At 36.9% G+C, this 11,920-nt stretch overlaps 1 protein-coding gene across 1 annotated transcript; it reads left to right on the top strand.

Moving 5' to 3' along the window:
- Nucleotides 1-1,030: 1,030 nt before the first annotated feature.
- On the top strand, nt 1,031-1,891 carry LOC123641571 (olfactory receptor 51A4-like). Its single transcript, XM_045556449.1, has one exon. It carries the CDS (start codon nt 1,031-1,033, stop codon nt 1,889-1,891), a length of 861 nt encoding a protein of 286 aa, XP_045412405.1.
- Nucleotides 1,892-11,920: the final 10,029 nt, after the last annotated feature.

The following is an 11,920-nucleotide window of genomic DNA, read 5'->3' as shown; positions in this document are numbered from 1 at the left end:
ACTAGGAAGGTTGAGAAGCTTCAACATTTTTTCAGCTAGATAAAATGATGAACAGGTGATAGATGATATTCAAAATATAAGAAATGCATGACTTTTCTGATTGAAAATGTTCAACAAGTTCTAAGCAAAGTAAATTGGTAATCCCCACCTGTGCACTATATATTGCGCTACAATGTAGCTCAATATGTTGAATACCAATGATAAAGAGAGCTTTCTAAAGACTACATGCTAGCAATAAATAGATGCATACCAAGGGTCCACTTGATGGTTTATTGAAGAATTTCTTTATAAAAGTGTATACAGGGTTAAGGACACAACAGGGAATGCAGAAGTGCTCAGAAGGGAAGGGAGGGAGGACACAAAGAGAAAGAACAGCATGGGATAGTAGGCTTCTACAACAAAAATCTATAGTGTTCCTTTGCATGACCATTAATCACTAAGAAAAATAGAAAAATAAGAGATAATAAATTATTCTATAAAAGCAACAATATCATAAGGTTTTTAAAAAGTTAATTTTACAAAATATGCAAAATCATCTATAAAAAATGAAGACAAGGAAATTCATGTTTTCATTGAAGACACTCTATATATTAACTTTTCTAAGTTATATGTAAATGCATTGAAATTTTAAACAAATTCTTAATAGGATGTAGATTGCAATATTTACACAAAAAAGCAAGTCTCAGGTTTTAGAATTGGATATAATGGGTGCCTGTATAATTATTGTAGTTGAACAATAGTCTTTTCTATAGGACTTGTATCTGTTATAATCTGTATATGTTGTAAGATTAGATTTTGATAATAATTTGTGTTCTTTTTCTCTCGGTTTTTGTTTTTAGTTAGATACTGATGTCTACTTCTCTACCTATTTTTCTCTATTTAGGTTTGTATCTAAGAACTATACCTATATATTTGGTGTCACAAGATCTCAATCATTTCAATAAGATAGAGATAAGCATATGAGACAATCTACTTGCAGAACTATGGGAAGACTCTTGTGAACCTCTCATTTTTTCCCTTCCATACCAGCATGTCTATCCTCAACACCTATGAAATTGAAATCTCTACTTTCTATTTGGTTGGGATTCCAGGTATGGAGATTACCCACATTTGGCTCTCCATCCCCATATGTTTCATGGACATTGCTGCCATCCTGGGGAATTGCACCATCCTGTTCTTTGTGAAAACAGAGCCTTCTCTGCATGAACCCATGTACTACTTTCTCTCCATGTTGGCTCTGTCTGACCTGGGACTATCCTTCTCCTCTCTACCTACCATGCTAAGGGTTTTCTTGTTCAATATTCCAGGAATTTCCCCTGATGCCTGTATTGCCCAAGAGTTTTTCATTCATGGATTCTTAGCCATGGAGTCATCTATACTTCTCATCATGTCCTTTGATCGCTTTATTGCCATCTGCAACCCTCTGAGATACACCTCCATCCTTACCAGTGCCAGAGTCCTTCAAATTGGGATTGTTTTTGGTCTGAAAAATGTGGTGTTGATCCTCCCTTTCCCTTTCACTCTAAAACATCTAAGATACTGTGAGAAGAACCTCCTGTCCCATTCCTACTGCCTCCATCAGGATGTCATGAAGCTGGCCTGCTCTGACAACAAGGTTAATGTCATCTATGGCTTATTTGTTGCTCTCACAGGCATTCTAGACTTGACATTTATTTTCGTGTCCTACGTTCTGATACTGAAAGCAGTGTTGAGCATAGCATCACAAAAGGAAAGGCTCAAAGTCCTCAATACATGTGTTTCCCACATCTGTGCTGTGCTCATCTTCTATGTGCCCATTATCTCCCTAGCTGTCATCTACCGGTTTGCCAAACACAGTTCCCCACTCATTAGGATCCTCATGGCTGATGTTTTTCTGCTGGGCCTCCATTGATGAACCCCATTGTGTACTGTGTGAAAAGCCAGCAGATAAGAAATCTAGTCCTAGGAAAACTGTGCTCGAAGCAAAGCTGATGGGAATGCTTAACCATATGAAAACTCAATGACCAAGTGGAAGGAATCAATAAGGAACCAGACCACATATTAATCACTTCATGATATCATCTCTCCATTTGTTTATTAGGACTGAAGAATCACACTTGCAAATTTGTTGGTTTGATATTTAGACTGGGTGCTTTGATGTAAACAAAAAGTATACTTAGTTTCTACTTTCACCCAGCTTACTTTACCAGGCCTATGAAAACAGTGTATGCTTGTCATTTTCATCACAATTAAAGGGATATTCTATGTGCTCATTTGAAAATTAATATTATATACTTACATGACAACTAGATAGTGATTAGAAATGACCAAAGATTGTTCACTTCTTTATTTAAAATTTTTATTTTCAACACATAATTTTGACATCTATCAGATATGCACTGCTGTCTGAAGCTGAAATTAAGTAGGACAATGATGCTGTTTTAGTTACCACAGCCTTGTAGTATAGCTTGAAATATGGGAAGCTGATGCCTCCCAATTCGTTCTTTTCCTTAAAATTTCTTTTGCTATATAGGGTCTTTTCTGGTTCCATTCAAAGTGTAGAGTTATTTTTTCTAGATGTGTGAAAAATGATGTTGGTATTTTAATAGGGATTGCATTGAATCTGTAGATAACTTTGGGTAGTGTAAACATTTTAACAATGTTGATTCTGCCAACCCATGAGCATGGTATGGGTTTCCACCTGTTCACATCCTCTGGTATTTCCTTCCTCAGTGTTTCATAGCTTTCCCTGTAGAGGAGTTTTATCTTCTTAGTTAAATATATTCCTAAGTATTTTATTTTCTTTGTTGCTATTGTGAAGAGTATTGAGTCTTTGATTTGGTACTCAGGTTAACTGTTGTTGCCTGGGTATGTCACTGCTACTGCCACCACTAGTGCCTGTGTGTACCACCTACTGATCAAGGACTAGTTCACCTGGCCCCACCACCCATATCAAAGGTGACCTTACTTACTACAGAAGTGGGGCTGCCATACACCTGCACTTGTCACCTAGGAGCCCGTTGACAGGCCCACTTCTCCATTCCCAGCAATGGTGCATCCTTATGGTTTCTCACTTCTTCTTTCCTCTAATATCTGACTACAACTTTCCAAACTAATGTTTCTAATTTTTCTGCCACCCTTCTTACTTGGCATTACAGAGAACTGAAACTATCCTTTTCTGCAAACCCTGCAAGCTGAAGCTGGAAAACTTGATATAAACTTCAAAGATTATCTTCTTGCCTGTTGCTGTGTGAACCATTGAGAGTGTTTACCAAACTGCCTGATGCCATCACAAAAAACCTTCAAACTACAAACAAAAAATTTAATCAAATTGCCTCTGGCATCCTTACTCCACCATCTGAAAATGTTTTGATCACTTGAGGCTAGGATTTCAAGACCAGGCTGGGCAATATAGTGTGATTCCATCTTTACAAAACATTTTTTGTTTTTTAATTAAGGGGATTAAGGGGGCATAGTTTTGTGCACCTACAGTTCCAGTTACTCAGGACCCTGAGGATGGAGGATCTCTTGAGCCCTGGAGTTTGAGGCTGCAGTGGGCTATGAGGGTGCCACTGCACTCCAGCCTGGGCAACAGAGGGAGACCCTGTCTCTAAAATACAAAAAGGTAAAATAAAATATACAATTGCTTTGAGTGCAATAGGCTAAAAAAAAAATCTTCTCTACTGGCTGCTCTGTGAACTTAGAAACTAAGTTTTTGGCTATTAATCTTTTTCCACCATAAGGATTTTCCTCATTAAAGTCTTGACAGCCTGACCATCCAGCAAATATCCTTCACTACCAAGTCCCAACAGATAATACAACTTGTCCTTAATGAACAATAGATGACTGAAGGAGATAATGGACTAATATTGTTCAAACTAAAGAAGACTCTCTCTTGAACAACAGGAGGAACTAACAGAGATTCTCTCCTTTACCAAGCTCTACTCAGCCTTCTCTGAACTCTCTTCTCCACTGGCCTCAACTTTAGAACTTCTGTGTTCCTCTCCGTGTTGTTTAATTTAGCAAGAATCCTGCTAAATCATTTTAACCAGAACCCTTCAATCTCTATATCTGATCACCCTCAATATCTACTCGGGTATCCCATCCTCTATCGTCACTCAGATGATGTATGGTCACTCTGGCCTGCCTTCAGCAGGCTGTTAGGGAAATGTCACCAGAATAACCCCTTGGCCCTGATGTTTCCTCTTAGTAATTTCCCATCCATCATGTCTCCATCCCACCATCACTACTCTGTTTCTTGGTTATAAGTTCCTACTTTTCATTTTGTACTTGGAGTTCAGCCTAATTTCTTTCCCCTACTGTAAGACTGCATTGGAATAGCCTTCCCATTCCTATTGCCATAATCACCCTGAGTAAATCTTCCTTAAAGTTCCTTAATAAGTGTCATCAATACTTTGTGTTTAACACTAACCCATAACTCATTATACTGCGCATGTTTTTTTATCTATCGCATGCAAGAATGTAAACCCTATAAAAGACTAATTTTCATAAAAATGTAAAATCATGGTTCTCACACAGATATAAAATGAACATGCATCAAACATCTAATTTACTTCATTTTTCTAATGAGGGAATGTGGTAAATACTACAATTACTTCAAAGGGGAATCCATAGGACAGACATATTCATAGACAAGAATATTGATGTGAATTTGCCTATGAATACAGAAATAGATGCTCCTGCAATAGAAGAAAATCAAGTGAACTCCTACCAGACAGAATTTATTTGCATGTCTTCATATATGAATTACTTTGATTCTTATAAATAAATACAACTTACAGAATTATAAAATATCTCAGAGGCAATGAAAGCACAAAGTTTCCATATATTTGGAATCGTATAACCTGGAAGGGTATGCATTAAACAGTGCAAAATTTTCCACTGAAGCACAACTTTTTCCCTATTGTCTCTCCAAAATTAATAATAAAAAAATCTCAGATATAGATCATTCTTTTCATTAAATTTAGCTTCAATATTTACACAAGAATAAAAAAATGCTAATTTGTCATACAGGCCTTCCTAACTTTATGATAGGTTTTTGTAAGGAATGTCAAATTAGACATTCAAAGGCCACTATTGTACGCTGTACCTAGTCTAGGAAGCTCAGTTCAAGAAACTCCGTCCATCAAACTATGCTTTCATGTATCTATATTTTGTGCAATATTATTTTCTCAAGGTCCTTAAAATGTCCCAAGTATCCTGGCCTGCCCAGATGTGATCGTCCTTATCACTCTCAGGGCTGACTCATATAAGCCAGGTACCAGGCCAGGTTACCTGGAAGATAAACTGTCAGCATTAGATCTACAGAGTCAACTGTAGTTCCTCAAAAGTAGCTGGCAATCTGATTAAACATTCTCCAATATGATATATCAGGAAAGATCTTCATTGTATAATCAATTTTTAATTATATCATAGTTGAAAAGAAGGCAGGGTCTTAACGCAACAAGGACACCTGGTAAAAGCTTCTGAACTCTGAAAATTCAATGAAAATCAGCTCTAATTTCAAAATGTTTCATTTCAGTTTGAAAAAGCAGCATCTACTAGATTACTATGGGCTACAGAGAGCTTAGTAAAAAGAGAAGAATCTTATATATTAAGACAATAGAACATAAAACAACATAAGCAATATTCCAAACAAACACAATATAATGTTCTTCATCTGTTGATTTTGTGATGTGTAAATAACTGTTGTTCTGCTCAATCTTGAGCTGGCAGCTTCATGGAGCTACCTACCTCTTCACTAAAAAGAGTCCTGGACATCATGGCTCAGCCCACTGGAACGGTCTGTAAGACACCCATGAGTTTACTTTTGAATTTTAAAGTACCTAGCATAGTCCTTTTCCACTGGCTCTGACAGGTTGCTTCTCTGTTGAAAACATAAAATTCTGGCCTGTTAGTGATTGAAGACCTTCCAGAAATGCAACAGAATGAAACAAAACTATCCATAGTCTTAAGATAGTTAAGCTAGAAAGAGAGTTATCTTTATGAGGCCATGGCTAATTTATTAATGAGACATTTTAATGTAAAAGTTTTGATGACAAGAATGATGCAACTGGCAAGAAAATTTAATTGTATTGGTGATATGCAAAACATGATAGTGAAGCCATTATGAAAAAAGAAATTTTAAACAAAACATCTCTAAGCATCATAATAAAGCCTTTGTTTAAGGACAGTGAATGTTACATCTGATGTTTAAAACTGAATAGTCATTTCCCTACAATGGGAAAAATCTTGAAAGAAAATATAAATGATGAGAAATGATGTACATAACATACCAAGAATATTCCAAGAATATGCAAGGGATATTGAGTAAAGAGATTCAGTGAATTTGGAATAGGGCCCAGGCATTTGTAATTTATAATATACAACTCTATACTAAAGTATGTGTTGAAGGATCCAGCTGAAAACCGCTAGGCTTGAAGATGCTAGATTCAAATTAAATTTTCAAACCCCTCGATTTGTAAAATGAAAAATCTGTAATGTTAAGAAAGTTAATTCTGGCTGTGCACGGTGGCTCATGCCTGTAACCCTAGCACTCTGGGAGGCCAAGGCAGGCGGATCGTTCGAGCTCAGGAGTTCGAGACCAGCCTGAGCAAGAGCGAGACCCTGTCTCTAGTAAAAATAGAAATAAATTATATGGACAGCTTAAAATATATATAGAAAAATTAGCCGGGCATAGTGGCGCATGCCTGTAGTTCTAGCTGCTGGGTCCCTGAGGCAGTATGATCGCTTGAGCCCAGCAGTTTGAGGTTGCTGTGAGCTAGGCTGACGCCACAGCACTCTAGCCAGGGTGACAGAGCAGGACTCTGCCTCACCACCACCACCAAAAAAAGACAGTTAATTCTGGTGGAAGAAGCAGACACATAGTTACACTGTGAAATTGCTCTAAGATTATTCACACGGTGCTTTGGGATCAGGGAATCATAATTGTGCCAGAGAGAGGATAGGAACCTTAAAAGGGGTTGTTGACAAACTGTTAATTATTCCTCTTTACATGGGGCTTTATGACCTTCCTTGGTTCCAGTAACAGTTAAGGATTCACCAGAAGGGACTTTTACTTTCCTCTAAGTACCTTCTGCTGAGTTGGAATCCCCAGAGCTTTCTCAGTTAATGGGAAAGCATCTGGGAGGCAGGACTGGACTTTGCAGATCAGGATAAATTGCTGCACTTCCACAACAGTGAAACTCTGGGATTCCACCTCTATTTCCTGTTGACGTTGACATGTGTGTCAAAGGACCTACCCACTTCCTGGTAAGTTTCCTAACATTTGCACCTGCCTTTGCACCAGCTCAAACCAGTAATTCACATGCTTTTTGTCTGGCTCTGATCTCCAAGTGATTAGAATGGATACCAGGACCCTGACCCTTTAAAAAGTCCCACGATGTATGTAAATGTAGAGTAGAAATCCAGAGTTCTGCCCACTCCTGGAAATCAACCACGGGTTATCCAAAATTACTGTTTCAGCACAGAAAGAAATTCATAGCCAAGTACCTGCACCTGGCTCTTGGAACTCGCACCTGAATGCTACAGTTATACCTTACGTGGTGGTGTAAGATGTTTTGGGGTTAGGGGATATGAGATCACTGTGAGAAAGCAATAGTGATAACTAGGGGTTTCTGTTTCTATAGTCTGTCCTAACTGAGCATGCTTCTGATTAGGTTTAAGTCTTTGCTTTATAGTTTTCCTCTCAATAACACATGGACTACTACACAAGAAACAATTTTTTTTTCCCTTGGGGTCATGGTGTTTTATTATGAAAATAGAACAAAAACTTTGAAAACAAAACAATCCTTTCTAATTTAATAAAATCATTAACGAAAAATGAAAATTTTCACTACTATTCACTTAACCCATGTGTTTATAATTAATTTTCAATATTAATTGGAACAATAAGAACTTTAATAAGTAAGATTTTTACTAACCAATACCAGGGTTTGGCCCAGGATTGCTTCACTAGGGCCTGGGCTCAAAACTGGCAAGAGTTCGATACAAATCATGTGGCAGGTAATGTGATAAATAGAAAGAAACCTTAAAATTCTAAAAAAATCTATCTATGAGTTCACAGCTTTTAAGTATTACCGTAGAAGTGGGTCTTATATAAATTCCATTTAATTATTTAATTTAAATATAGACTAAGTAAGAGTATGACTTTTAATTTATTCAGTGTATCGGTTTTCTATATTAATAAAAATGAAATCTGCTTATATGTGATTCTGAGAATCTACAGGGAAGAGACAAAGCAGGGTTTTTATCAAGGAGAGCACTACACACTGGGTTGCTGCTACTCCTATTACCCAGTAAGACTTTGACCAAGGATTTGAAGATTAATCAGTGTTTACTAGTAGATAAGCCAGAAACAAACAACAAAACAAACAAACAAAAACACAGCACTCTAAGCAGCAGATACAACAGGTGTTGCTCGAGTTTTGTAATATTGAAAATGTCAAATGTGTCTTAGGTTCTTTTATATTAAATGAAAATAATTTATAGTAGTATTTACAGATAGTAATTATATAAAATTACTTGATACTTTGTTTTTACTTTTGGTTTGGATCATGATCTCAAAAGGTATTATTCCAAATGGCATAATCCTAAATGCTGAAATCGCAACAGATCAACATCTCTAGAGTCTAAATTCCTAAAGTCTAAAGTCTCCAAAATCACAACCTTAAAAGAGTAAAACCCTCAATGTGCAATCTTAAAAGCCAAAGTAGGGGGAAGGAGTTAGTGCACTTTTGCTTATACATAGGATAGTTGCATCATGTTGGTGTGACATGTTAGGCAAACCTATCAGCTTGTTATTGTCTTTATTTAGAATTCAAATATTATCTAAAGAGATGTGTGTGGGTGCCAAGTAGACAGGAGGGAACTTGTGGACTGAATTTCAGGTGTCAACTTGACTGGATTGAGAAATACCTAGAAGCCTGCTAAAGCATTATTTTGGACATATCTGTGAGGGAGTTTCCTGATTGGTCTGGATGTGCTAAGGAGGAAGATCTGCCCTCATTCCTAGAAGCCTGCTAAAGCATTATTTTGGACATGTCTGTGAGGGAGTTTCCTGATTGGTCTGGATGTGCTAAGGAGGAAGATCTGCCCTCATTGTGGGTGGGCACCATCCAGTTGGTAGGGGGCCCAGAGGAAATAAACACACATTTGCATTGGTATTGCTGAGAGCTCGGAAAGGCTTTTCTTCTGCATTGGACATTGGACATTTGACTTCACAAAGCACATCATCACCACATTGAATTTGTGTGTAAGCACTATGCGTGTACGTAAAAACATTGAAACTTCTTCAATTAATGAACAGATGTCATTTTTGTACATTTGCAAAGACATTGTAAAAGACAAAATTTCTTAATATCTTGGCTCTCTGGGTGACTGCATATGTGGAGGTGACCCCTGGCGTATTTGATTGATCTCACGAGAAGATTCAGTTAGGATGTTCATCATGGTATTTCAGATGATTGTATTACAAAGTTGGGTGCACAAAGCCATAGCTATATGCATCTATACATTTCCCTTTTTGATCTATTTTTTTAATAAGGTTAAGCTGCTTAAAATTATTATAACCCTGTAACCATCCTTAGTATACCTAAGTGTTTATGCTTGGAAAAATATGTCTGCTGCTTCTATTACATATTTCATTGTGTACAGTGGCCTATGAAGTGTCCTGTCCTGTTTTTATGTTTTTGAAATATGTCCCCCTTTCAAAACATAAATAAATATATTTTTTAATATTTTTCATTATTTTTTCCAGAATTATATTTTCCAAATTTTGAAATTTTGGGATTGTGATTCTTGGAATTTTAGACTTTAGAGATTTTGATCTTTCAGCATTTCAACATTGCAGATTATGGCGTTTGGGATGGTGAACTTGAGGAGTATGATCTGCTCCCGTTCCAGATCATCTTCTGAAGCAATAGTATGGAAGCAGGAAGCTTTATGGTATGTGTGTTTAGGAGACTATAGACACATGCAGTAGCAACAGAGGACTTAGGGAGGGAGTGATGATGTTCTGGAAGTTTGTCTAGCCTGACAGGGGAAAGGCTTTGCACATCAGTCAAGGTGCTGAATAATGGAGGGGGAAGTGGGGTCATTCTGACCTTCTTAACACAGAATAATCAAACTAACATTACAGGAAAACCAGGCTGGCACATAACACACAGGCATTTTGTAAAAACTGTGTACATGCATGACCACCTTTGATACTCGTGGTAAGTGCCTCCCACACCTCAATGTAATAGCCATTTAATCAATTGCTTGTAAGGTTTTTACTTTCTTCCTATGTGCTAATTGCATCTAGAAGTTCCTCTCTGCCCAACACTATTTAACCTGTGATGCCATGCCCATTTACTTCAAAACTTAATTTTTCTGTGGATATATCTATTACTAAATTTCTAATAGCCAACTTGGAGACAAAAGTTAAAGTAAGCAGAGCATTCAACCTGGGAAGCTGGAATTAAACTCAGGGATAAAAGTTCCAAAACTCAGGAGAAGTAGTCACAGGAGTAACAGCTCAGAAACACAGCAAGCATATGTTGCAATTTATGGATTGTGTGTCTAGAGGGAAGAGAAATGATATAGGAAAAGATGCAGACATATAAACACACAAATACGTTTAACAGAGAGAGAGAGAGAGAGAGATGGAAGAAAAGCAGGGTGGCTATATAAGTATGTTTAAAAAAGAGAGTCAACAGTAGAAAAGTTAATGCTGATTATATAGAAAAATAAAATCTATAAGACTCTTGCAACATATGTGAGGTCAATAGAGGACAAGAAGAGAGAACAAGGCAACATAATAAATAATTGAACTAGATGCCACTTAATGAGATAATATCAATTCCCGCATATGCCATTTCAGACCATCTTCTGAAGCAATACTACGGAAGTGAAAAGCTGTTTGGTGTGTTTAGGGGATAAGAGACCCATCTAGAAGCAACAGAGGACTCAAGTGGGGGAGTGATGATGTTCTAAAGGATAATGTGTATACAGCCTTGCAGAACAGAGGTCAGTGATTAGTGTTTCAATCAGGGATTTGACAATGGTATATTTTTCTGAGATTTTTTAGGAGAAGACAGCTGATCAAACTATTCCTAGAGGAAGACACATCTTACACCCAGCACAAAGACATTTTGTACTAACTGTGAACTTGTACATCTTCCTTTGATGCTAGTGGTGAGTGTGTTCCAAGCTCAAATGTAGGAGCCGTTCAGTAAATTGCTTGTAAGGTTTTTATTTTTTTTCCTGTGTGCTTTTTAACTGCATCAAGAAATCCCCCATTTCTCTCCTACTTATCCTATTATTTCTTGTCCCTCTATTTCGAAACTTTATTTTGCTATGGTTATGTTTATCACTAACCCTCTGACAAGCAACTTAGAGACAGAAATCCAACTAAGAATTCAACCTAAGGAGTATTAATAGTTTAACTCAGGGAAAACAATTTAAAAGTGAAAAGAAGCAGCCACAGAGACAGCAGCTCAAAACACAGCAGGCGTATGCTTTATTTATAAATGATAAGTTAGAAGGCAATAGATACAGAAGAAAGGAAAATGAAAACAAAAATTATATATATGTATGTGTGTGCATATATATATGTATGTATACATATATGAGAGAAACAGGGAAAGACATAAGCACGTAAAAATATTTAGGAAAGAATAAGCAATAGACAAGTTGTGAACTTGTTAAATAACAAAATAAATCAATAAGAACCTTTCATCATATGAAAGGACAAAAGAAGTCAAGACAAAAGAACATGGCATTATAATAAGCAATTGACCTGGTTGCCAAGGTATAAGATAATACCAATTCCTTAGTGAGCAAGAATTGGTATGAAAGCAAAACACATTTGCTAACTGTACATTTATTTGCATATCTTTTAATACTTTGAAATATTCATGTTTTAGAATGATGTGCACAC

The sequence above is a fragment of the Lemur catta genome, chromosome 7 (assembly GCF_020740605.2).
Source record: "Lemur catta isolate mLemCat1 chromosome 7, mLemCat1.pri, whole genome shotgun sequence".
Classification (NCBI taxonomy): Eukaryota; Metazoa; Chordata; class Mammalia; order Primates; family Lemuridae; genus Lemur; species Lemur catta.
This window is presented reverse-complemented; position numbering and strand designations above follow the sequence as displayed.